The following is a 26,946-nucleotide window of genomic DNA, read 5'->3' as shown; positions in this document are numbered from 1 at the left end:
TTGTGAGATGCCTTCATAGTAAAGACACAAAAATTGTAATAGACAGAACCCATGTGAAACACAGACATGCAGTGTGTAGAAATCTTTTTTGGTTCTCATCAAGCACAGAACACTGACGTGTGAAGCAATCATAAATATAAATTGTAAGCTAGAAAATGTCAGCACGCATGAGGGAGCATCTACGGCTTGTCGATCTGATCAATGAGATGAGCAATAAAAGATAGATCAGGCTCAGATGTATTAGAAGCTATTATCGGGCTAGCGTACGAACCAAAGGCATAGCTTGGTGGCAGCAAGCTGCTGATAGCTCTCAACCCGTTTGAGTTCGAGTCTCCATACTCGCATTCTTGGTGTTATGCACACAATTATCTTTATCAATAACAATATTACTACTCCGGCGAAATCCTCAACAAAGACCGCATGGAGGGAGAGCATCTACTTACCACACCTCACATGATACCATAAAGCCACTCTTTATAATTTAAATTTGCAAGTTTCAAAAAAATTATGAAATACATTTGTTCATGATATGCTGTTGAGGGAGGGCAGGCCTGGTACAGCGGTAGAGCCTCACCGCCTGTGACCGAGAGGTCCCAGGTTCGAGTCGCGGTCTTCTCACATTGCACTTCGTGAGGGTAAGGCTTGCCACTAACACCTTCCTCAGACCCCGCACAGTGCGGAAGCTCTCAGCAAGCACTGGGTACGTCCATGATATGCTGCTGAGGATCTGCCAGATGTTATATTTGAGCTTCTTAAAGACATTGTAACGCTATTTGATAATCATGATATGTTTTTTATACAGTAAAAAAACAAGTTAGCACGTACGTTCTCCTAACTCTCTCTCCGTGATGATGATCCATTCTCATTTTTTGTAAAAAAACTGCTAGTGAAATCTGAAATGTGTCATCAATCATCATATTTCTCATTATTATCTAAAGAACTCCTAAGTATAAATTTGTTCTAGTCCTCTACGCTCTCTATATACACATCTACGATTCTGTCTGTAGTTCCATTCTACAATTTGCACGGTTTCAGATCGCCACGGCCGGTGGGTCGAGGTCCAACGGCGGCGGCGCCGCCTTCTTCTGCTGCACCACGATTATGTTGCCCATCTCGAGTGACTCATCCGACGCTAGGATGTCCCCGACCGGGCCCATCTCGGCGCACTCGACCCAGCGCTCGAGCCCTGCCACCAGCTCCGCCGGCTGCCGCCCGCCGCGTCCCACCACGACGAGCGCGTACGCTCCGGCCACCCCGCGCAGCGCCTGCAGCACGTCTTCCGGCGCGATGACCGCCTTCTCAACGTACGAGGCGAGCTCCTTCGCCACGTACTCGCGGTGGAACGCTGCCATGCAGCAGTCGTCGGGACCATCGCCGGTAGTACTGTCCACCATGACTGACACTTCCCCGTCCGCGTGATCACCGGCGTGTGCCGTCGTATGGACACGGTCGTGGTCGTGCTTGCCACGCTGCACGAAGCGGATGGCGGTCAGACTGACGGTGTGGTTCCTGGCGAGGCGGCAGGCGAACGACACCGCCTCGCGGTCGTCCGGCCCGCCGAGGAAGACGGCGGCTACGTGGGTCGGCGCCGCGGCCCGGTCGTCGCGCTGGTTCCCCAACGCCTCCTCGCTCGTGGATATCTTGGTCGGCAGCTGGAAGCTCGTGCTGCCCCTCCGGAACGGGCGGTCGGCGAGGACGGCAACGGTGCACGGCGCGCGCTCCAGCGCCCCAAGGCACAGCCGGCGGCGGTCCTCCCACCGGCACACCATCTTCCCGTCGTAGTGCTGCTCCTTGTGGTAGGGCACCATCAGGACGTCCGCGCGGACCTCCTCCGTGCAGCGGCGGACGGTCTTGAGGTTCGTGACGGGGCCGCGGTCGCCGGCGTCGATCTGGCGGATGACGAGTCCGGTGATGGACGCGAACAGGTCGACGGTCCAGTTCACCTGCGTGGCGGCGTCGTTGATGCGGTCCAGGTGCTTCTCGCTGTCGATCTGGACCTGCTCGTGGTAGCGCTTGGCGCCGCCGGTGCCGGCGCGGGCGTGCTTGCGCGCGGCGTCGTAGAGGTGCAGGACGTGCACGGCTGGCTGGACGTCGGGCTTGCTCGCGAGCAGCTCGACGAGGCTGAGCATCCCGGGCGCTCCGCGCGCTCCGTGCACGCAGGCGAGCATGCTCAGCTCCGTGGACTGGTCATCGGCCACCTTGACCACCAGGCGCTCGAGCGTCCTGTCGCCGCTGCTGAGGTATGCCTCCCTCTCCTTGCGGTAGACCACGGCGAACACCGGGCCGGCGATGACGGTGCTGATCATGCTCCCCATGACCATCGCCATGAGCGCCTGCTCCGCCCAGATCCCTTCGGAGCTAGCGAAGCTCATGTCGATCATGTTGACGTGGCCCTTGATGTTGAGGAGGACGCCCAAGCGCGCGGCGTCGGCGAGCGGCATGTGATCAAGGAACCTGGCGGCGCCCATGGTGCCGAGGCACTTGCCGATGAGGCCGAGGATGGTGAGGAGGACGGCGGGGACGACGACGGCGCCGGACATGGCGCTGAAGTTGAGCCGCATGCCCATGGTCCCGAAGTAGAAGGGCACGGCGAGGGCGTGCAGCGGGTACGCGAGCGCGTGCATGACGGTCCTCGCCACGGGGCCCTCCCTCGGGAACGCGAGCCCGAGCAGCAGCGTCGCCGGCATCCCGTCGAACCCGGCGCGGCGCGGGAAGTTGCCGATGAAGGAGACGGCGACGAGGATGAGCGCGAGCTCCCAGTTCCCGATGCGGTGGCGGCCGGCGTTGCGGCGGTTCATGAACGCCACCGCGGGCCGGAGCAGCGCCATCGCGATGCCGACCTTGAGCAGCGCGAGCACGCCGAGGCCCAGCCGCTGCGGCGCGCTGTACCCGGGCGTCCTCCCGGAGGCCATCTTCATGCATGAGAAGACGCCCTCGCCGACGATGCAGATGACGTTGGTGGCGATGGCGGTGGCGACGAGGAGCCTGCCGGTGGCCGTGGCGGCGAGCCCCACCTCGTGGACCATCCGGGTGACGTCGACGGAGGAGGTGTTGGCGATGGTGAGCATGAGCACGGCGGCGAGCAGCTCGGGCGAGCGGACAGGCGTGTGCATCATGCTGCCGTACATGCCGCCCGAGACGAAGGCGGCGAGGAGGAGGCAGGTGGCGACGCTGGCGTAGGTGGCGACGATGCCCCGGCGGCTGTCGTTCCAGAGCGCGGCGAGGTCGGCGTCGAGGCCGACGTAGAACATGTAGAAGATGCGCGCCTCGGAGACGTACCACTCGTACGTGTCCTCCACGTTCACCACGTCCACGTGCACGATCACCTCGTGCAGCCCCAGGCTCCCCACCATGATCCCAGCCTGCAAGAAGCTAATTGATCAGGAATTTCTGAGAGGTGCGTAGTAGGAATGGAATGGTTGGATGATGGAGGGGATGGTGCAGTACGAGGATCTGGGAGATGGCGCTGGGCTGGTTGTGGCGGCGGAGGGAGAGGTGGATGAACTTGGCGAGGGCGATGACGACGGTGGCCTGGAGGACGATGAGAAAGAGCGTGTCCAGGGACACGTTCTGCAGCTCCGGGTCCAGGTCGCAGTCCACGGGCCTCGCCATGGCTTGGTCGTCAATTCCAGTTCCCTCCGGCCGGCTCGCTGGCCGGATCCTCTTCGTGCTCGTCGGCGGCGGCGGCGGCGGCAGCGCTCCGGCTAGAAGAGCGTGTCCAGGATCGTCGGGATGTTGGTCAGTTCGTGAGGCTGGTGATTAGTTTGGCAATGGATGGTCGCGCGTGGTCTCGTGGACGGCCACGGCACCGGTCTGCATGTTCGTCAGAAAAAAAAACTGACTAAGAAGTTTCGTCTTACGTAACTGGGCCTGAAACTGCTACGAGCCCACGAACTTCTGATCGGCCTGACGGGCCGGCCGGCTGGGCCACATGGCAGACGAGAAGCCCCTAAACCCTTTCCTCTCTCCTCGTTTTTTTCTGGGAATTTCGTCAGTCTCCACTCTCCACTTCGTCGAGCTCGACACTAGACAGCCATGGCCTCCGAGCTAGGGTTAGCACCACCGGCGGCGAAACGACGGCCATCGGCTCCACCACCATCACAGATATCGGCGAAGACCTCCTCGGCGAGATCTTCCTCCGCCTCCCCTCCCTCCCGAGCCTCGTCCGCGCCGCCCTCGCCTGCCCCACCTTCCTCCACGCCGTCCGCTCGTCCCCCGCCTTCCGCCGCCGCTTCCAGGCGAAGCACTCGCCGCAGCTCCTTGGGTTTTTCAACCACTCCCGCGGTATCGATGTGCCTACCTTCACCCCCCTCCGCAGCCGCTCCGACCCCGATCTCGCCGCCGCCGTCCGCGGCGCCGATTTCCTCCTCACCCGTCTCCCCGAAGACAGCTGCAACCCCTGTGGTGAGTGGGAGATAGCGAGCTGCCGCAGCGGCTACCTCGTCCTCGCCGACCGCACCACCAACCAGATGGCTGCCTACAACCCCCTCACGCAGGCACTCGATCTCTTCCCCGGGCCACCCGGCCAGGTGGTACGCTACTACCCTCAGCTACCCGAGGAGCTTGAGTACCACATTGTCGTCTCGGAAGAGGACCAGGGGATGTTCCGTATGGTCTCTGTCCAACACCGGAACACGCAGCGGCAGCTGCAGGCGTGCATCGCCGTCTTCTCATCTGCCACTAGGGAGTGGAATGTTTCGCCGTGGCTGGACACCCCAACACCACTGCAACCTCATGGAGAAACAGTGCTATATTACGATGGTATACAGTCAAATGGATTCATTTACTGGAAAGAAATGAGTCGAGCCTATGCCTATGTGCTCGTTCTAAACACCGCAACACTTCAATTCTCTAGGGTGGATTTGCCATCGTTTTTGAGAGAGGTAGAGTATAAGGGATTCAGTCTTGGCCATACCAAGGATGGGAAGCTCTGTATGGTTGCTATGGATGGCTCCGATGCACATATAGGAATGCTTCTTGTTTGGTTTTGTACAGCTGATAAACACGGTGTTGAGAAATGGATGCTGCAAGATGCTTATCCACTGCGTACGTTTCTTGATGCCACCAAGCCTGCAATGCAGGACCATGTCAAGTTGGAAATTGAAGGGGTTATCGATGGCTTTGTGTACACGTCTGTTAAGTATGATGTGCATATTCAGTCCCTTGTATCCCTCTGCCTGGAAACGGGAAAGCTGAACAAGCTCTTCGATGGTACCTATGCAGCCTTTGCTCTTCCCTACATCATGCCGTGGCCTTCTTCTTTGACATGCAACGAGGTGAGTAATTTCTTGAATATCAAGGTAAAGTTTCTCCAGACAGCTGGTCCCTGGATTTTATGCTGTTAAGTTACGCGAGGGCGTTGGGTCATTGTATACTTGTGAAAACTTATCATCGGTTTCACATTTTGCAGTTATGGTCGACTGTTTTTTCTGTTACACATCAATGCATCATTCTTAGCCTCGCCACGTCTAGGTTGCATAACTGTAGTATTTCAACTGCAGATCGTATAACATCATGATTATGTAATATTTTAAATCTTTAGCACGTGGGTTGTGCAGATTATATGATAGCAGAAACATATACTCCTATAAAGTGCTGCATTTACCATATATTTGAGGCTGAAAAATCATCTCCCACTAAAATTATGTGTACTCAATGCTCTGTAATGCTGACCACTATAAGGTGTTCGCGCAATAGTATTTTGTGTCACTTCCATTGCTTTGGTCAATACTAAACGACTGTCCTATATCATTGGAATATGTACCCTTGCACTACTTTTTTTTTTATACAAACACTTGATTCTTACTTGCTCTAGAATCATATTATGCCTCAGGACGATTCAGGAACCAAAGTTGTTGTAGATCGTGTGGCAGATGATGGTCCTGTAGGCACAGAAAAATCTCCTTCTGTTCTTGTCGCAGCGTTGAAATCATACAGAGAAGCTTTGATTAATGCTGATGAGGCAAAAGTTGCGGAGATAGAGGCCTTCTTTATTTCGTATCGAGGATGAGAAGGGGTCCTATTGAGCAAGACCACTACTCTAGATTCAGAACTGAACTGTGAGAGATCGTGTCTGGAGGACAATTTCTGCCTTTGATGGACAGGGAGAAAGAAAGAGCTGATGAAAAATGTGCAAGGGGAAGTTGTCAAGAATTGTTGCCCGTGTCCACTTATTTAGCGGTTGAACTAGCCTCTTTGCAGTGATCATGTCGTATTTCTTCTGATGAGATGAGTTCTTGTTTAAACGCGCTGCTGCTTTAGTTTTAGATGGTTTGAAGAGGCCAAGAGGCTAAGCCATGTGGTAGTTTCATGTCCTGGTAGAGTAGCAAATATTCACTTGAGCCATAAGCTATGTCTAATGTGTGTAACCATCAGTCATTATCTTCCTGGAGGTTTATTAGTAAAACTATTTGAGGTTTACTACACAGAGAAGCAGATCATATGCATTCTTCTGCTTCTCTGTTTGTGTGCTTCTCTAACGGGTCTTCATTACCTCCATATGCAATTTTACCCGGTGGGGCATCCAGCTTGAGATCATAGCCTTGATTTATTTACCAGAATATCAACTTGTTGATGTGGAGATACTTGACAGTAAGTGAAAAGACGGTTATTCGCCTATCCGGCTCCTCAACTTTTTTTTTTCGCTGGCACAATAGATTTGGTGGCTCTTTCGTTATACCACACTTAATTTTTAATGTTACTGGCTGTGATGCATACTCAATTTTAATCACTCCTCTGTCAGCTGGTCATTGCTTTGGTTTCCATATTCACTGTAATCTGCGGTCCTTATACTGCAGACTCCTCTAGTATTTATATTGCAGTCTTCTGGTATTTCAATTGCTTTGTTAGATCAGTGTCCAAACCTTGCATGGTTTTTTCACTATTATTTGAGACGATGTGCTCTTTGCTCTAGTCAATCGAACATGATCTCCACTTAAGTACTTCTTCTGTTTCCAGCTTCAGCTCACGGAGGTAGTAATGAGATTAAAATGGTTGAGAGATCAAGGACGCACACGGGGCGTGTCCCACTCCTCCCCACCGAGCTCGATCGGACACTGCCCATCAAAAGCAGCAGGAATAATCAGAAGCACACCATGCATCAACTCTCACTTTCACACAGCAGCACGTAGAAAGTAGAAGAACAGATAAGCACCAAACCTGCTGACCATGATTCATGAACTCGTTCCTGAAGTTTCAGCTGAGCATACGGATAGCTGTAGGCACAGTACTCTTTGTCTGTGTTTAGAGTTTTGAATTTTTTTTCTTGTAGCAATTGGAAAACCACGCAGCTAGCGTGTGTTCTGACAGTAGCTAGCTAGTATAGCTGAAGAATTTCCGAAGAATCAACAAGAAGAGAAGGAAGAAACAGTGTCGGTCAGTACCTGCGTGCCTGGTGAACTGGTGTAGGCTCTCGGCCCAAACCTGCTGGAGGCGCCTGTTGTGTGGTACTAGCACACTGATTGATTAGTTCCTGGAACGCAGGAGGATGTACATGACGAACTGTCAGTACTATATATAAGGGAAGGTTCAAGTGTCATTCAGAGAAATGCCATGTGCCAACTTACCGGATCAGAATGATGACACCACCGTCATGTGAGAACTTGCTGCTAGTTTATATGCATGGTTTTGTCTTGTGTTTTAGACTCATCGATCTCCGGGGAAGCTTGCAGATGGATCGTACGTGGACCATATCATGGTGCCAAGAATCGAATCCTTTGCTGACCATAAGACATGGAGATGCTCGTGAGAAGGGCAAAGTGAGAGCGCACCAACTGCAGCGATCCATCACCTGACCATGCTGCCTGACTTGGCGAGGATCAAGCTGGAGTTCTTCCCACCCTCGCAGAGGTCACGTTGTACCAGAACGGCAACGCGTACAGTTGTGTGGCGGGGTTGACCCACCGGGCTGCGCGCCTCACCGGTGGGAGGCCACGATGCGCGGCACTTCGACTACGTGGCCCGTATATCGTTGAACACGGTGTCACGCTGGGGGCTTCTGAAGCGCAATAGTGGTAAGTATCTTGTAGTATCATGCATATGATACTTGTGTATGATACTATCTCTACAGTGATTAGTATCATGAAGTAGTATCGTATCAGGGAGCGGTGTTTTGGAACATGGGTCCATATGCTCTCTATATTTTAAAATGCATCTTACATACATTTTAAATTTTAAAAAAATTGAAACTAAAAGTTCGCACGTACATCTTCACGTGCTACGTGCTCACAAAGTCGTTTCATAAAAAATCGACTTATCATGTGACGTATGTAAAAAAGACAAAATTCAGTACTAAAAATAATGCTTTTCACAAGATAAATTTTCTCTTTTTTATATAGACCACACAAAATATTGGTTTTTCGTGAAACTTGACGAACGCACGTATATTATGAAGATGTACATGTAGAATTTTTGGTCCAAATTTTTCGATATTTCGAAATATAATTTTTTAGTAGAGGGAGCATACGCACCCGGGAGCCAAATTGAATTTCCGGGTATCAACTATATTTATTACTTTTTAGAATCTCAATGTAAATGTGTGCACAAGATTTATTTGCCATTAACTTTTCTCGTGACATGCGGTATGATAAAGTATTCACCTATGTTACTCTAATCTCCTCTCTCCTCCTTAATAGCTGTCACATCAGCATTTTTGTGGGACCAATGTATATGATACTAGCTATGATACTAGCACTATGGCTAGCCTAAGAGCATCTCCAGTCGCGTCCCCCAAAGCGATTTGGGGCGCGCCGGACAAAAAAAGCGTTCCAGCCGCGTCCCCCAAAGCCCATTTTTGTCCGGCGCGGCCCGATACGGTGTCCGGCGCCCCGAGCCCGTCCCCGTCCCACAGGGGACGCTCCGGGGACGCCGGACACAACGCAAGCGAGGCGGGAGTGGCGGGGCCGACGCGTCGGCGGCACGGAAGGCTAAAACCCCGTCGCCTACCTTTGGTCAAGCGACGTTAATGGCGTCCCTCGTTTTCCCAGGCGACGCGAGGACGCGTCTCGTCGTGCATGGCCGCGTGGCCGTCCGCGCCGGAGTTATTGCGTGCAACCACCCCGCCGCCGCCGCTGTTTTAAGGCGCCTGCGGTTAGCGCCGCTCATCCTTCTCGTCGCCGCCGCCTCCCCTCCCGCGATCCTCTCCTCGCCGCTCAAAAATGTCGTCCTCCCGCAAGATCGCCGCGGCGAACGGCTCGGACGTGGCAGCCTCACCGTGGCGGAGGCGTGGGCGCTGCACGCGCGCCGGTATCCGGTCCCGCCGGACATGCGGCTGCCAAGCAGCGGCGACCGGAGGATGGCCGTGAACGGCATTGGCGTTCGCCGCCGCCGAAGCCGCGCACGGACCAATGGTGGGACGCCGTCATGGCCCGGCGGGCTCAACTCACCGCGGAGGAGCGGAGGGATCCGACGTGGGCGGTCGAGAACAACGACGCCGGTGGACGACGTACTTCAAGGCCAAGTACGACGTTGAGATGCACGACGACCGACGGGCTCGTCGGCGGCCCCAACAGCCGGAACAAGGACGGCCGCGCCGCTTGCGGGGCGTTCCGGGCGCACCTCGAGAACGTCATCCGCGGCATCCGCAACGGCGCTCCGCGGCCGGAGATGCCGTCGCCGCCGCCGCCGTCTCTCAACGGCAGCCGAGGAGGACGACGTACTCGTCCTCCTCGCACTCTTCTTCCTCGGGACCGGCGCGATCGACGCCGTCCTCGTCGTACCGGTCGGCGCCCTACACCGTCCCCAAACGGGAGGTCAAGGAGGAGCCGGCGACGCCCGTCAACACAAGGCGTGGCGGCAGCGGCGACGGGCGGCGGCAAGGGAGGCGCGGCGGCGCCCTCCTCATCCCGAAGCCGGAGGTGAAGGAGGAGCCGGAGGAAGCGCCGCGGGCGGCGCTCGGCGGAGTACGAGCGGCAGCAGCTGCTCGCCGCGCAGCGACGACCTCGAGGATCGCCCGTGGCTGCGGGCGGCGTTCATGGCGTCCATGGACGACAAGGACGCCCGGAGGGCGACCTGGACGCGGCGATCGCCATGTCCATCCTCGACTCCGGCAAGCCGCTGGTGGACCTCACCGACGACGGCGAGGCATGACCAAGCGGCTTGGTGAAGGACGAGCCCGTCGACGAGCGCGGCAAGCAGGAGGTCGTCACCGACGAGATGTACAACTTAGGATGTTAATTGTTAGGATGTAAGAGAACAAGTATATCTTGCAAGTATAATACTATGTAAGTATATCTTGCAAGTATAATACTATGTAAGTATATCTTGTTCTCTTACATAGTATTATACTTGCTACCACAATCTTGCAATATATGATTGTTAACCCAGATGAAATTAGAAAATTCCGTGTATGATAATTTTTTTCCAAAGATCAACACTTGATGCCACTTTGAATAAGAAAATGCATGTTATTTATGTAAAAAAAAATACAATGGATGGGCTTCAAATACATGAGCAGATTGGCCAATTATACAAGGGGACAAGCACGTTGTGTTATATCCCAAAGTTCAAGCCCTTCAAAGTACTCTTATCTCCGGTTGACATGTCGTGGTTAACTATTGGCCAAGTACGTTCACCAAACCTGTCTAGGTAAGTCGCAAATTTCTTCGACATAAAGGCTCGAAACTTCCTTCCTCTCTTTGTCTTATTCACAAAAAGAATATATTATCTCTACACATATTGGACGCGGCCCTCGAGACGGCGACTACGACAAAGGGTCTGGCGTGATCACCGCGTGCCGCATCATGGCTGCCTAGGCAGTTATAGAATTGATGTAAAATCTAAAGTATAAACTATTGAAAAGAGAGCTAGTAACATATTCATATTCAACGGCAGTGACGCGGTAGCCGGCGCGGTCACCTCTCCGGCCACATTGATGGTGAACGGTACGGCTCATGTGGCTACAGTGTGGGATGGAGGCAAGGCGGTCAGCCGGTGAGAGCTGATTGCGACCGTCGAAGCAGACGATGGCAGCTGCTTCGGGCGTCGTTACCTTATTATAGTATACGATCGGCAGCCTTTGGCCAAGTTGTTCCAAGGGAAACCCTTAGAGCATCCCTAGTGGTTCCTCTAAAGGGCCATCCAAACACATTTAGATGGTTGTGAGCCCAAAAAACGCTCCCGGTGGCCTCTCTATCCCATCCTCTAAATTTAGACGAGCAGCCATATCCTCGCTCCGTCCTCCAGATATAGACGACCAAGCCACGACCATCGAAGCCAAATCGCTCCCCCGCGCTCTCCTTCCCGCGCGCACCTGGAGACCAGAAAAAGAGGCGGGAGAGTCTCCCGCGCTGGGTGGCGGCGCTGGGCGTCGCTGGGTGGCGGCGCTGGCCGCGTCGCTGGGCGGTGCTGGGTGACGGCGCTGGGCGGCGGGCGAAATCGAGGTAGTGCGGCGGCCGAAATCGAGGGCGGGCGGCGGCGCTGGGCGGGGGCAGGGCGGGCGCGGCGGTGCTGGGCGGGGGCAGGGCGGGCGCGGCGGTGCCGGCGGCGCTCGGCGGTGCTGGGCGGGGGCAGGGCGGGCGCGGCGGTGTTGGGCGTGGGCGGCGGCGCTAGGCAGGGCAGGGCGGGCGCGGCGGTGCTGGGCGTGGCTGGCGGACGCGAACGGGGCATGACGCTGGTCCAATTTCACCCAGACGCGGTCCAATTTCACCCGACGCGGACGGGGCATGGCGCTGGTCTCTGCTGCTAGTTTGCTTCTTTCTTTATGTACTGTTCTGCTAGTTTGTGTAGTTTTAGCCATTTTCTGTACCATTTTTTTTAGATAAACACAGATGATTGAATTGCCTATACTAAAATATAATTGAATTGCTGTTGTTTGTAGACTAAATTGTTGAATGAATTTTGACATGTTTTGCTAGATAAATGGATAACTCACAGACGGATGACATTGGGTTTTTAGACATGTTGAATGGGGGATCAGGTGAAGTGAATTGGAGTGGCACACAATATTCTAGCCCAATCAGTGAACAAGAGAAGATGTCAACTCCGGATGTTTATGTTAATTCTGCATCTGCATTTGCAAAATCAAAATAAAAGAAGGCAAAAGCACCGTTTGAAATATTACTAAACTATATGAGAGAGAATTTAGATGTCCTAGATATAGAGGAACCACTGAAAAACTGAGATCATCTAAAAAGGAATCTTTATAGATGACCATCTATATGGAGATATAGAGGACCTCATTTAGAGGAACCACTAGAGATGCTCTTAGTCCTGATTCTCAAATCGGACGATGGTGGCACCTCTGGTTCCGTTCTCCCCCTTGGGAGCATCGTCTTACCGCATGTGAGGCCTAGAGGTATCTGCTGGTGGAGGGGTGTTTTATCTACGACGTTAGCGGCAACGGGTATTGGCAGCATGGTGCAGTGGGGTCTCGATGGTAGGCGTTTGATGTTGGACGCGCACAGTGCAGTGGTATTGTTTGGCGCCACAGTTGCATCGATAGTAAGCTTAGCAAGGGTCATCGCTTCGATATACAACCAAGATGTGGGTCGGGTTTTTTAAAATAAAGAACGTTTTATTACTTAAAAATTTTAAGCAATACGTTTGGCATCTGCATAGCTAGGATGAGTATAAATCACACTGAACATTACGAAAGAAAAGGGTTGGTAGAAGATGTTGACAGCGACTACCGAAGCATACACATAAGGCAAAGAGACAGTCTGAATTATGTCTAGATACATAAAACTCGGCAACAAGTATAGTACACTACTATTATGATGAGATGTACTAATACATTTCTGTGAAACATCCTCTTGTCGTTGCTCGCTAGAACGAGCCGATTGAACCAACAGTATATAGTCAACTCGTACGGTACGGCTTGGACTTTGCAGGGGAGGTGGTAACTGAGGCTTGGGTTCCGTTTGGTTTACCTCGCCAGGTCGCGCGCTCGCTGGCGTGACCAAATGGAACCCAAAAACTGAGCGAGCGCCGACGGACACATGTCGGATAGTGAACCGTTCATGGTGCACGAGTAGTCGAGTACTAGTACAATTCCGATTCCAATGTCAACTGTGGAGAACATGCCAACCACAACCAGGACCGTACAAGTTCTGCCTAACACCTGACGCTTTCAGCCACGTGAAGAGACGTCGATTCCTCAGGTTAATTAACTTGACCATGTCCATGTCCATGTCGATAGATTTTTTCCTTTTGAGGGGGATGTAGATAGATATATCTTTGAAAACATGAGTCGTGATGAAACCCTGTACTAGCTAGCTACTCCTAACTTTATGCAAAATCCTTGATAGTACTTATCATTATACAGTAGGTCGTAGGAATTATATTATTTAAACGAGGTGATGTACCAAACTGGCACGTTGTTCCCTTGAGATGTTCAGATCGACCTCTATACTATATATACCCACCCGCTGAACCACTGTCTGATCCTCCCAAGCTCACACAGATCGATCACAAGGTGCAGTCGATTTGCAGACATGGCGAGTGTATTATTAGGAGTGGTAGGACTGGTGTGCTTGGCTGAGGCGGCGCGCGCAACACAGTTCCCGGTGGGGTGGCGCGTGCCGGACGCAGGCGCCGAGCCGTACAACGCGTGGGCCGGGCGGATGTGTTTCCGGACCGGTGACCAGCTCCGTAAGTTCCACCTTCAGATACGGCATTATTACTACTGTTATTACCGTGAAATTTTACGCGTGGTTTTTGGCAGTGTTCCAGTACCCCAAGGAGACGGACTCGGTCCTCCTGGTGGATCAGGCCGCCTACAACGTCTGCAACACCACCACCTACGTGGCCAAGTTCGAGGGCGGCTGCACGCTCTTCACGCTCGACCGCCCGGGCCCATTCTTCTTCATCACCGGCAACCAGGCACACTGCATGGCCAACCAGAAGCTCATAGTCGTCGTCCACCCAGCCGACCACACCCCACCAACACCGACTCCTCCCTCCCCCATGCCGCCGCCGGCGTCCCCGCCTCCTTCCATGTCGCCTCCGCCATCTCCGACAGGTTCGCCTCCAAGCGCTACTCCGCCTCCATCGCCGTCTTCTTCACCGGGCACCCCGGGAGCTCCACCCTCGCCGCCGTCTTCTTCATCGGGTACACCCCAAGCTCCAACCTCACCGCCGTCTTCTTCACCGAGTACCCCAACCTCACCCCCGTCTTCTTCGCCGGGTGCACCCCAAGCTCCAGCCTCACCGCCGTCTTCTTCACCGGGCACCCCGGGAGCTCCAACCTCACCGCCGTCTTCTTCGCCGGGTGCACCCCAAGCTCCAACCTCACCGCCGTCTTCTTCACCGAGTACCCCAACCTCACCCCCGTCTTCTTCGTCGGGTGCACCCCAAGCTCCAGCCTCACCGCCGTCTTCTTCACCGGGTACCCCAACAACTCCAGGCTCACCGCCTTCCTCTTCCCCTGGTACACCTGGAAGCGTGCCGCAGCCACCGCCTGACACGACCAGCCCACCAGGTGCAGAAGGGGCGCCTGGTACACCTGGAAGCGTGCCCCAGCCACCGTCCGACACGACCAGCCCACCAGGTGCAGATGGGGCAAGCTCAACTATGCCAAGCAGCGGTGTCGCTCAGGCGACGGCAGGCGTAATAAGCACTCTTGCAGCGGCCTTTGGGTACGCCATGCTGGCTATCTAAGTGATCTATTGTGTAGTGTAAACTAGAACTATATACCCGCGCGTTGCGGTGGCACTACAAGAAAACAAGCATGTAGAGACGTCTAACTTACAGGCTAGAGACACCAAATTTTATCTCTAGGTAGTTGTAAAGACGCTACTATAAAGCGTTGTAGGAGCGTCTTCTTATGCACCGTCTCAAATACCTATAAGACGCATTGATAGCGTCTCAAAAGTTAAATGAGACGTTTTCAAAAGCGAGTTTATGCGAATATAGGCGATTTGTAGGCGTCTAACATGTCGTCTCTACCAACATCGTGTCGTCTCTACCAACATCGAGTCGCTTTGTTGGGTCCTTGAATAGAGATTATTTCTGCTATACTAAATTTAATTTATTCTTAAAATATTTGAAATCAATTAGCACCCCATTGCACATCACATGGGTAAAATCAAATTGCAGCGGTCAAAAGAACAAGGATTATAAAAACACGGAGCAATATGGAAAATATGATTGTATTTATTTGATGTGGTCTAGACTTTACAAGGGAAATGTACATCTTTACAAAGATTTGCAAACACGACCGAATAATTCATAAAATTTCGGTATGCCATCTCCTAACTAATGGGAATTAATCTACTATTAGATCTTGAAATCATCTGCAATTTGGTTTACTGCTTCTGCTGATTTTTTTGCCCTCTATAGCATATGCTACTTGAAAAATCTTCACAAAGTATGTCCTGCAAAGAATAGCAACACGAGAAAAAAATCAGTAAACTAATTAACAATTTGACAAGAAGTTAATTCTTATGACCTCAATGTAAATACCGTGCGCATATATCAGGGAAAAAAAATCCTAGAGTTAGAAGCCTGGTAGAAGACATAAACACATACTTACTAGAAGAGTCCAGCAAAACCTGATCGTGCTTATACATACATCCAAACCATCAAGCATGAGTTACATTAAATAATTCAAAGCTAGGTGTATTTAACATAAGTCGAAAATAAATTACTTTCTGTCGGCCGATGAAATTGGTGCCTTCCACTGTGATTATCCATAGCCTCCAAGCGGTGGCTCCTTTATTATCTCACGTGCAAAATCTACGAGAATATCCAAATACATGGACAGGGACTAGCATGCAATATCCAAATACATGGACAAGGACTTGCAGAAAGGAATAAGGAGGCAATGGACATGTAGCAGTTGATCAAGTCTTGCGGGAAGGCCGGAGCAGTTCATCGAGTCCTGCGGGAAAGCGGAGTTGAGCGAGCCCACAACACTCCAGCGGCAGCGAACAATTAATCAAGTTGGCAAGAAACTCACAAGATTCAGTGTGGATCATGTCTCAAGAGGCCAACAATCTGCATGTTTTCTAGAACGTAGTGATAGTTAGCGTAGGCTAAATTACGGAATTCAGGCACATACATCTGAACGAAGCACGAAGTTAATGTCGATCTGTACGTTCTCGTAAGAAAATGGAATTTCATCAGGACGAAAATTAAGGACATCACAGCAACCATAGCCACCCTTGGAGATTAATTAAACTTGCTCAACAACGTAATTGGGGGCGCATGCGCATGACATCCTGTTCGGCCTGTGCCACATGGGTACTTTTTTCTCCTACTTTGGTCGCCATTTTCTCGAGCTCGAGGTCTAACTCTTACAGCCATGTCCCCAGAACCAGGGTTACCGCCGCCGGCGAAACGCCGCCATCACCGATATCGGCGAAGACCTCCTTCACGAGATCTTCCTCCTCCTCCCCTCACTCCCGAGCCTCGTCCGCGCCGCCCTCGCCTGCAGCACCTTCCTCCACGCCGTCCGCTCGCCCCCCGCCGCTTCCAGGCGCTCCACCCGCCCCAAGTACTTGGATTTTTCATCGAACCGCGCCGCGCCGCGTCGCCTTACCAACCTTCCGCAGCCGCTCCGACCAGGACCTTGCCGCTGCCATCCGCGGCTCTGATTTCTTTGACTTCCACATTGTCATTTCCGTAGAGGACCAGAGGGTGTTCCGGATGGTCTTTGTCCAACGCCGGAACACGTCACAGCTCCGTGTAGCTGTCTTCTCGTCGGCCACTGGAGTGGCAGGTTTTGCCGTGGGTGGAGACTGTTGAGTAACATATTGTATAGATATAGGTCCCCGTGTTTTCTCAGGGTTGTACCTGTAATTGTACATGTGTCCGCCTATATATATACGAGCAGCCGGCCCTATTGGTGCTGTGCAATCTCCAATACCCTTCTCTACATGGTATCAGAGACCCTTCGGGTCCTGACCTAGCCGCCGCCCCTCCTCCTCCTTAGGGCGCCGCCGGCCCTCCCCAACCCTAGCCGCCGCCCCTCCTCCCCTAGGGCGCCGCCGGCCCTCCCCACCACCACCGCTTCCGCCATCCACCCTTAGGACGAGGTGCGGTCCGCGAGTATGATCTCCTTGATCACGTCGACGGCACCATCGACCTCCTCGCCATGCCGCACGACCCCGAGTGGCTCGCCATCGACGCCACCATCATCCGCTGGTTCTACCAGACCGTCTCCAACGACATCTTCCGCACTGTCGTCCGCGACGGCGACTCCGCCCACACGGTCTGGGATAAGATCACCGGCCTCTTCACCGACAACAAAATCCAGCGGGTCACCTTCCTCCAACAGGAGTTCTTCGGCACCCACCGGAACGACCTGTCTCTCGACGACTACGCCCTCAAGCTGAAGAGCCTCTCCGATGAGCTCCGTGACTTGGAGTTCCCGATCGATGACAAGATCATGCTCTCCACCCCGTCGGCGGGTCTCGGCGAGGATCTCGCGAACGCCGCCTCCAACCTCACGCTCCTCACCACGCCCACCTACGAGCAGGCCGTGGCGTACTCGCGCCTCGAGGAGCGCCGCCTCAGCACCTCCGGGCTCGGGCGGCCCACACCGCCTTCGCCGCTGGCTTCTCCCGCGGCGCCCGGACTCCGCGCGCCCGCGCCCTGCGCCTCGCCCCCGGGTCCGCCGCCGGGTTTCCCCGCCGCCGCCCGCCGCCCGGCCGGACCGGCCCTCGGACCGGGCCCGCCGGCGCCCGGCCGGCCGGACCGGTCCCCGGACCGGCCAGCCGGCTCCTCCCGGTGGTGGCCGCCGTGGCCGTCGCCGCCGTGGCGGTGGCAACGGTGGCGGCAACGGTGGCGCCAATGCCGCCGCCCCGCGCCTCGTCCCCCGCAAGTACACCGCCCCTCCGCCATGGACTGCCGGTCACAACCCGTGGACCGGGGTTGTTCACGCCTACTCCATGCCCGTGCCGCGCGCCCCTACCCGGGCATTATGGGGCCGCGTCCAGCCTCCCACCGGGCGCTCTACGCGGCGCCCCAGCCTGCCCCGGCCTACGCCGCCCCTCCGGTGCGACCCCGTGGGATCCCGCGCTCCCGACCGCCCTCCGAGCGCCCCCTCGCCGGGGCGTATGGTGGCGGTGGCGACTGGTTCATGGACACCGGCGCTTCCGCGCATATGGCGGCGCATCCCGGTAACCTCTCCTTTTCCACACCCGCTTCCACTTCTTCTCGCATCATCGTTGGCAACGGTCATGCTCTTCCTATTACTCACACTGGTTCTGTCTCTTTTCCTTCCACCTCCACTCCCTCTCTCTCCATAATGTTCTCGTTTCTCCCGACTTGATCAAAAACCTTGTTTCGTTAAATCTTTCGTCGTGATAACCCCGTGATCGTGGAATTTGACGCTTTTGGTTTCTCTCGTCAAGGATGGTCGTACCCGGATGCTCCTCCACCGATGTGACAGCCCCGGCGATCTCTACCTCGTTGGCGCGGCCTCCACCACCACCGGCCGTCCACTCGCCCTCTCCGCCGGTGTCGACCTTTGGCACGCCCGTCTTGGCCATCCTAGCTCCGCCACTCTGCGTCAAATAATGCAAGGATTCTCCTTTACTTGTAATAAAAAGGATGCCCACTCTTGTGAAGCATGTCGTCTAGGCAAACAAGTTCGCCTTCCGTTTAGTTCGTCCTCCACAGTCGCATCTTTTCCCTTTCAACTCATTCATAGTGATGTATGGACCTCGCCGGTTCCGAGTAACTCTGGTTATAATTATTATCTTGTGATTCTTGATGATTACTCGCATTTTGTATGGACTTTTCCACTTCGCCGTAAGTCGATGTTGCCACCACCCTCACCGCCTTCTTCGCGTTCGTCTCCACTCAGTTTGGTCGCCCCATTCACGCTTTCCAGACCGACAACGGCAAGGAGTTCGACAACATCACCATTCGCTCACTTCTCGCCACCCACGGCACCATCTTCCGACTCGCGTGTCCATACACTTCTTCACAGAATGGCCGTGCCGAACGGATGCTTCGTACCCTCAACGACTGCGTCCGCACCCTTCTGTTCCATGCCTCCATGCCCCCGCGTTTCTGGCCGGATGCCCTTGCCACGGCGACTCTCCTCGTCAACATCCGCCCGTGTCGTGTGCGTTGGTCCTACACGCCGCATCATCTCCTTTACGGTGCGCCGCCCACCTATGATGACCTCCGCATCTTCGGCTGCCGGTGTTTTCCTAACACTGCTGCCACCGCCGCGCATAAGCTTGCGCCGCGCTCCCTCCCTTGTGTGTTTCTCGGCTACCCCGCCAACACCAAGGGTTACCGCTGTTACGACCCGGTCTCTCATCGTGTCATCACTTCCCGGCACGTGTACTTTGACGAGTTGGTTTTTCCGTTTCAGCAGGGACTCATGGCGACACCTCCGACGACGCTCCCGGCGCCCGCCGGCTCCTCCCGCGGCCGCGCGCGACGACCGACCGAGGTGGCCCCCGGCGCCGGCCCCGCCCGGTCCTCGGCGTCCCCGGCGCCCGCTGGCCCTCCTGCGGCCGCGCGCCGGCGCCCGACCGCGGTGGCCTCCCCGCTGGACCCTCGGCGTCCGCACCGCCCGCGGCGCTCCGTCGCCACGCGGCGCCCTCGCTCGCGGCGCTCCGCTCGCCCGCGGCGCCCTCGCCCGCGGCGCCCCGTCGCTCGCGGCGCCTCGCCCGCGGCGCCATCGCCCGCGACGCCCGAGGCGTCCCCGGTGCCCCCGCCGCCCGCGGCGGCCGCCTCTTCGCCGTCCGCCTCGCCACCCATCGCTGCGGTTCTCGCGCCCATGCTCACCCGCGCCGCGCGCAGGCGTGCGGCGGCCGTCTACACGCTACCCCGCCGACCAGCATGTCCGCGCGGCTTCTCCGTCTCATCGCGTCTCGCCTTCCGGGCCAGCGGCAACAAAGATATTGCCGCACGACGGTGGCGTCCCCTCCACTAGCCCGACCCGGCCAAGCGCCCGGTCGACCGGACCGTCGCCCGGCCCGTCTCGGTCATCAGGCCGGCCCGACCGGCTCTCCCACCGGCTCGGCGACCGCTCCTTCGCCGGTGCCCACCTCGGCTCGCGCTGCCTTGCGCGACCCGCATTGGCGTGCCGCCATGCGGAGGAGTACGACGCGCTTCAGCCGCAATAGGACCCGGGAGCTCGTTCCCCGGCCCCTCGCGCCAACGTCATCTCCGGCAAGTGGGTCTTCAAGCACAAGCTCGGCTCCGACGGTACTCTCGAGCGCTACAAGGCGCGCTGGGTGGTGCGCGGCTTCGGCAGCGCGCCGGCGTCGACTTCACGGATATGTTTGCCCCGGTTGTCAAACCGGGCACGATCCGCACACGTGCTGCACCTCGCCGCGTCTCGTGCGTGGCCCGTGCATCGATGGACGTCTCCAACGCCTTCCTTCATGGCCATCCGCAGGAACGGGTGTACCGTCGCCGAACCCACCGGCTTCGTCGACCCCGAGCGCCCCGATGACGTGTGCTTGCTCTCTCGGTCCCCGTATGGATCGAGGCAGCGCCCGCGCCCGGTACCAGCCGCATCGCCGGCTTCCTGCATCGGCTGGGCTTCCGCTCCACGCGTTCCGATGCGTCTCGTTTGTCTACCGGACCGGCAACGACATGGCATACCCGCCGCCGTACGTCGACGACATCATTCTGACGGCCTCCACCGCTGGTCTCCTTCGACAGCTCACCGACCGCCTTCGCGCTGAGTTCGCGTTGAAGGATCTTGGCCCGCTTCACTACTTCCTCGGCATCGAGGTTGTCCGACGTGCGGACGGATTCTTCCTCCATCGAGCGGAAGTATGCTCACGAGCTTCTCGAGCGTGCCGGGATGCTTAACCGCAACCCCGCACCTACTCCCGTCGACACGAAGGCCAAGCTTTCCGCCGCTGATGGGTCACCGGCGTCCGACGCGCCGTTCTATCGCTCCATCGTCGGTGCCCTTCAAGCACTTGACACCGACGCGCCCGGAGCTCCGCGACGCCGTGCAGCAGGTGTGCTTGCATATGCATGCTCCTCGGGATGCTCATTGGGCCGCGGTGAAGCGGATTCTCCGCTACGTCCGCGGTACCATGGGCTACGGCTTGACATTGCATGCTTCGCCCTCGACGTCGACCGACCTTGTCGCCTACTCGACGCGGACCGGGCGGGTTGCTCGGATACGCGCCGCTCCACCAGCGGCTACCGTGTCTACCTCGGCTCGTCGCTTGTTTCTTGGTCCTCCAAGAGGCAGCCCACCGTGTCCCGCTCCAAGTGCCGAGGCCGAGTACCGCGCCGTGGCCAACACCGTGGCTGAGTGCACATGGCTCCGTCGGCTCTCGTCCGAGCTATCTTGTCCCGTTGACAAGGCTACGGTGGTTTTCTCGCGACAACGTGTCGGCTGTCTACCTCTCCGCCAACCCCGTTCATCATCGGCGCACCAAGCACATCGAGCTGGATATCCACTTTGTTCGTGAGCAAGTTGCCCTCGGTCGCGTTCTGAGTTCTTCACGTACCGACGTCTCAGCAATTTGCCGATATCATGACGAAGGGACCGCCATCCACGACTTTTCCCGAGTTTCGCTCCGGGCCCGTGTGTCGGTGCCGACCCTTCGACTCGCGGGGGTGTTGAGTAACATATTGTATAGATATAGGTCCCCGTGTTTTCTCAGGGTTGTACCTGTAATTGTACATGTGTCCGCCTATATATATACGAGCAGCCGGCCCTATTGGTGCTGTGCAATCTCCAATACCCTTCTCTACAGAGACCCCAACTCCGCCACAACCTGAGGTTGAAGGAGCTCCACCCGCGCCGCCACAACCTGAGGATGATGCAGACGGAGTGCCCACGTTTTACAGTCGTATGCAGGTGATATGATTTGTGTACTGGAAACACATGACTCAAGCCTATGTACTTGTTCTCAACACCGTAACACTGCAATTTTCGGTAGTGGATTTGCCAGTGTTTTTGGGAGAGATAGACTATAGTCTATTTATGCTTGGTCAGAGCAAGGATGGGGAGCTCTGTCTGGTTAGCGCAGATGGCTCTGATGTTTTTTTTTTCGATAAAGGAGCTTAGTCCCAGCCTCTGCATCAATAGATGCACATGGCCTGCTTTATTAATAAAAGTATTAAGTCACAAAACATTCAAAATCACTTATTACAATCATGGGAAAGCTAAGGTCGATACATAAATCAACCAGGTAAAAACATGGCACTCAGAAAAGCAATGCATTTGCTATTCTATTAAGATGCCGCCACCCAGTAGCCTGGAAAAAGAAGTCCTGAGCAACCACTAGCATCCGGTTGCATCCAATAACCATATGTTATCACCAGAATTTGACCAAGTCAGAGGTGGGCCGCGATCAAGATGGACTTGAAGAATATATATATATATATATAAGGAATACGTGAATCGGCCTTTTATACCAAGTTGGGCTTAACTGCCCGTGTATCTGTAACATATTAGATCACATCTTAGTTTAGAGATAGAATCTTACTCGTGCACGGTTTAGTGCACGCCCACATTAGAAAGTCCGCTGGACTATAAATATGTATCTAGGGTTTATGGAATAAACAACCAACGTTCAACCACAAACAAATCTCGGCGCATCGCCAACTCCTTCGTCTCGAGGGTTTCTACCGGTAAGCATCATGCTGCCTAGATCGCATCTTGCGATCTAGGCAGCACAAGCCTGCCTACGTTGTTCATGCGTTGCTCGTACTGAAGCTTTTTTGATGGCGAGCGACGTAGTTATCTTAGACATGTTAGGGTTAGCATTGTTCTTCATATTACATGCTTTCGTAGTGCAACCCTTGCATGTCTAGCCGCCCTTACACCTATCTTAGGTGTAGGGGCGGCACCCCGCTTGATCATAATTTAGTAGATCTGATCCGTTACGATTGCTCCTTGTTCTACAAGGATTAGTTTAATATCTGCAATAGTTAGGCCTTACAAGGGGGCGGAGGATCCAGCGGCGTGTAGGGTGGCGTTTGCTAGTCCTAGAACGGATGTTCCGGGATCAACCTCGTGTTGGTTTTTAGGCCCCGTCTAGGATCGGCCTACGGTCACCGTGCGCGAGCGCGAGGCCCGATCCTGAGTAGGATGATCCGATTATGCGGTGAAAACCCTAAATCATCGTAGATCTCATTAGCTTTACCTTGATCAAGCAGGACCACCATATATTCGGACACCTCGTCTGAATCATGGGTGGATCGGCTCTTTGAGCCGATTCACAGGATAACCTGAGAGCCGATCGAGGCTCGTATTTAACGTTTACGTGTGTGCCTCGCAGAAATTAAGCGAGGCATCATCCACACCTTCCCGGCCAGGTATAGGTCGGTGGCACGCCCTTGTGATAAACATCGGTGCGTGCGACCAGGAGGCTTTGCGGGCCGTCGCTCGTAGGGACTAGGGCCAGCCGCAGCCCTAGTTGTTCCCGGCTCTACGGTGTTGCCCGTCTCCGCCCGCCGGTGGGTTTCGACGTCAACACATTCTCGGCACGCCCGGTGGGACGGCCGACGACATCCACGACATCGCCATCTACATCCGAGATGGCGGAAGACACTCCGGTCACGTACGCGGATCCGCCCGATGAGCTCAAGAAGAAGCATGACGAGATCAAGGCAACCCTCGAAGCCGAACTCATCGGCTCCTTCCACCGAACCCGCTCCCATGGCGTCGGTGGAAGGGTTTCACACCTGAAGGCGCGCTCGATGGAGTGGACCTGTCCGCTCCGTCGAAGAACGCACCAGTGTCGCCGCGGCAGGAGATCAACTACATGGTGGCTCATTCGCCGCACCGCCACTCGAGAGCCTCGGTGAACACCTTGGAGCGTGTCGCTCGCGCGTCGTCCGAGAAATCATGAGTCACCGGTACTCCCCGTCGGGACCGGCTCTGGGGACTTTCAAAGGAGAGATGCCGCTCCGGCCCCAGCCCGTTCGCATGGGCAGCACCGAACCGCCGAACTCATCGGCATACGTCGTCTACAAGGATGGTGGTGATCCTAGGGACTACCAATTCCTACCTGAGCCGCCTAAGGAGATCCCGCACGGATACACGTGCGCATACGTACCGGACTGCAACGCCTGGGCACTCTCGAACCAGGCTACAATATCAGCGGCCTCTGGAACGGCAGGAGGAACGTCAGGAGCCGATCCTGAGAAGCAATCATGGCTGGCTAAGTACGCCACCCCGACGAACCTCCAAGGCCCAGCTCCTCGCAGCTTGGCTTAGAACCGGAAAAGCAAGCATGGCTGGTTAAGTATGCCACCCCGGCGAATCTTCGTGGTTCGACACCTACGGCCATCACAGCGGATCAGATCCGTGCAATTCGAAAGATCGGCTCGGTATGATGCCGAAAAGGAAGGCGTTCGGCCACACCAAGCCGTACCCCAACAGCTACGAACCGATCCCGCCGCCACCCAAATATAGGCTCCCGGACTTCACGAAGTTTAGTGGATCAGATGGTTCCAGCTCCATCGAGCATGTGAGCCGATATTTGGCACAGCTGGGCACGATCTCAGCGTCAGACGAGTTGCGCGTGAGGTTCTTCGCACAGTCCCTCACGGATCGGCTGTCGGTGGTACACATCGCTACCACCAAACTCCATCCAGACTTGGAAGCAGTTGGAAGAGCAATTCCATGAGCAATATCACTCGAGGCTTCCGATGTTGGTTTTGCCGATCTAGCGCAAGTACGACGAAGCGCGGGGAGACAAGTGGCGGAATACGTCCAGCCGCTTCAGGACCATTAGGAACCGATGCTTTTCGGCTCGTATAAGTGAAAAGAAGCGGCCGAGCCGGCGGTGGTGGGTCTCTCATCATCAATCAAGGACGTGGCCTCCCAAGCGCACTACCCTTCGTTAGCGCACATGGTGCGTAAGCTGACCGCATATGAACAGCGCCACCCGGATGTTTACCAGGACAAATTCAAGCGGGTGGTGACCGTGGTTGAGGCGTACGAAGATGAAGGTGCCATGGGAGATCAGGAGGTAGCAAGTGGCTGAATGGACTCGAGCGACGGGCCCCGTGACCCGCAAATGGGTGAAGCCACAAGGCCCTCCGAAAGGGTTCGACTTCGACGTGACCAAAACCGAGCGGATCTTTGATCTCTTACTCACGGAGAAGCATATAAAGGTACCCGAAGGCCACAAGTTCCCCACGGTGCAAGAGCTGAACGGAAGGCCATACTGCAAATGGCATAACACGTTCTCCCACACCACCAACGACTGCAGGGTGTGGCGGCAGCACATCCAAGCGGCGATAGAGAACGGGCGTCTAATTTTCAACCAATACGCCATGAAGGTCGATACCCAGCCCTTCCCCGCCGTGAACATGGTGGAGTATGCTTGCCATGGAGGGTGCCGACCGGGTTTCTCGTGCAAGATCAACATGGTAGATCTTGGACACCACGCCGGCAAGGATGGAGATGAGGGCAGCTGCTCTCATAGCAAAGAAACAGAGGAAGCCGCTCCACGCGATCGGCTCCGCCAAGACGGCAAGCGCTACGTCACAGAGGGAGAAGTGAAGAACATAAGATATCAACGACCTCTCTCTGATCACCTCCTCAACAAGTATGTGGGTCAGTACGACCAACACCGACGGTCCAGCAATGATGATGAAAGAGTTCGTCTGGCCAGAGAAGCCAGAAGACTTCGTCGGCAGAATCGCGATGAGGAGGAGCACGAGCGTTGTGCCAAGGGAAAGGCAAGGGAGCAAGACGACGAGGACAGGCACTGGGATTGTCCTTTCTTCAGTGCACCGCTGGGATTCAGGAATGAGCCGATTGCCAACAATCGGCAATTGCCCGAATGCAACCGAAGAAGAAGGAGGCAGCCAACGTGTCCGTGTTCGAGCGCCTTAGACCTCTCCCGCCACAGAAGCAAACGAGCCGAGTCCCTCAGCTGGAAGATCTCGAAGATTCAAGACGAGGGAGAAGAAGAAGACAGTACCACCGGCCAAGGTGGTGCCCCGACGGACTCACTGCTGCCCGTAAACGCAGCGGTTCAACGATTGCGCGGCCCGGAAGAAGCCGAGAGGTTATACTTGCATACATTGACGGAAAGCAAGGCCCGATCCGTCGCAAAGGTTCAAACTAACCCCGGATGAAGAGGGTCGTCCACTGAAGATGGAGTGGCGCTCAAGCAAAGGAAAGCCGATGATGAAACATCGGCCGGCACAAACATGGTGCTCGCTTCTTCCGACGAAGCTCGTGCTCCACGGCTACACGATACATCCAAGGTGGACGACAACGAAGCGCACCAACATGATAAAATCAGAGATTGGGCTGGTCTTATCTCACCGGCCTCGAACGAATAGCAAGAACACGTCAATGAGCAAACATGGCGAGGCTGATCCTTGTGATCGGCCCCAAAAATTCATGAAGGGGCATTACAAAACCTTCACCGAGCAAGAACGTGGAGGCCGATTCCAGCAATCGCCAAAATTATCCTCAACATCCAGCCTCACTGGGTTCAACATATTATCCAATAGAGCCGATACCATCAACTCTCTTGACAGACCTGCTCTGGGGGGCACCCGTGAGATAAAGTACGAGGATATGCAACGGAAGCATCTCATCTTTTGGTGATGGGTATTGGAGTATGAGGGCCGATGCACTAGTCGGCCTAAAATCTGAAAATTCAAAAATTTTCGAGCACAAATGCAGCTGGTGCACATCGACTTAAGGGGATAGAACCGTTACGATCAGAGGGTCAATGGAGCACTAATGGAAGAGAGCTCCTCAATAGAGTAGTCTAAGGGCTTGGATCCTCTCTTCAAGAACAATGCCAAAGAGCAGACTGGGACGCGCTGATCTAGGTCAAGGATGGATCGCATCGGATCCACTCAAAGGAAAGGAGCCGATCCGGCCTGGCAAGAACCGAAGAAGGCTCTGGGGGCAGCTCACCTTGAAGGCTCTCTGCTTTGAGAAGCCGATTTATGTTCAAATCGGGCTGGCCTCTGCATAAGAAGCTCCTCAGACATGATCAAGCCCAGGTCCATACAGCTAATTGCGTATCCTCGCTCTCGTTTTGTTTTAGCTGAGACTCGGGGGCAACAGCGCTCATAGGTGCCTGTGTT

The 26,946-nt window shown here is 55.2% G+C and overlaps 2 protein-coding genes and 1 pseudogene across 2 annotated transcripts; 2 read left to right on the top strand and 1 right to left on the bottom strand.

The window, feature by feature from the left end:
• Positions 1–1,031: 1,031 nt before the first annotated feature.
• LOC124657540 (cation/H(+) antiporter 15-like) lies at positions 1,032–3,612 on the bottom strand. Its single transcript, XM_047196077.1, has 2 exons — positions 3,448–3,612; positions 1,032–3,362 (listed from the first exon to the last, which is right to left on the bottom strand). Exons 1-2 carry the CDS (start codon positions 3,610–3,612, stop codon positions 1,032–1,034), a joined length of 2,496 nt encoding a protein of 831 aa, XP_047052033.1.
• A 423-nt stretch (positions 3,613–4,035) lies between these two features.
• Positions 4,036–6,483, top strand: LOC124655344 (annotated as a pseudogene).
• Positions 6,484–13,408: 6,925 nt separating this feature from the next.
• LOC124657539 (vegetative cell wall protein gp1-like) lies at positions 13,409–14,907 on the top strand. Its single transcript, XM_047196076.1, has 2 exons — positions 13,409–13,587; positions 13,661–14,907. Exons 1-2 carry the CDS (start codon positions 13,431–13,433, stop codon positions 14,593–14,595), a joined length of 1,092 nt encoding a protein of 363 aa, XP_047052032.1. The 5' UTR covers positions 13,409–13,430; the 3' UTR covers positions 14,596–14,907.
• Positions 14,908–26,946: the final 12,039 nt, after the last annotated feature.

This window comes from Lolium rigidum, chromosome 5 (genome assembly GCF_022539505.1).
Source record: "Lolium rigidum isolate FL_2022 chromosome 5, APGP_CSIRO_Lrig_0.1, whole genome shotgun sequence".
NCBI lineage: Eukaryota > Viridiplantae > Streptophyta > Magnoliopsida > Poales > Poaceae > Lolium > Lolium rigidum.
Note: the sequence above shows the minus strand (reverse complement) of the source record. Positions and strands in the feature narration are given on the sequence as shown.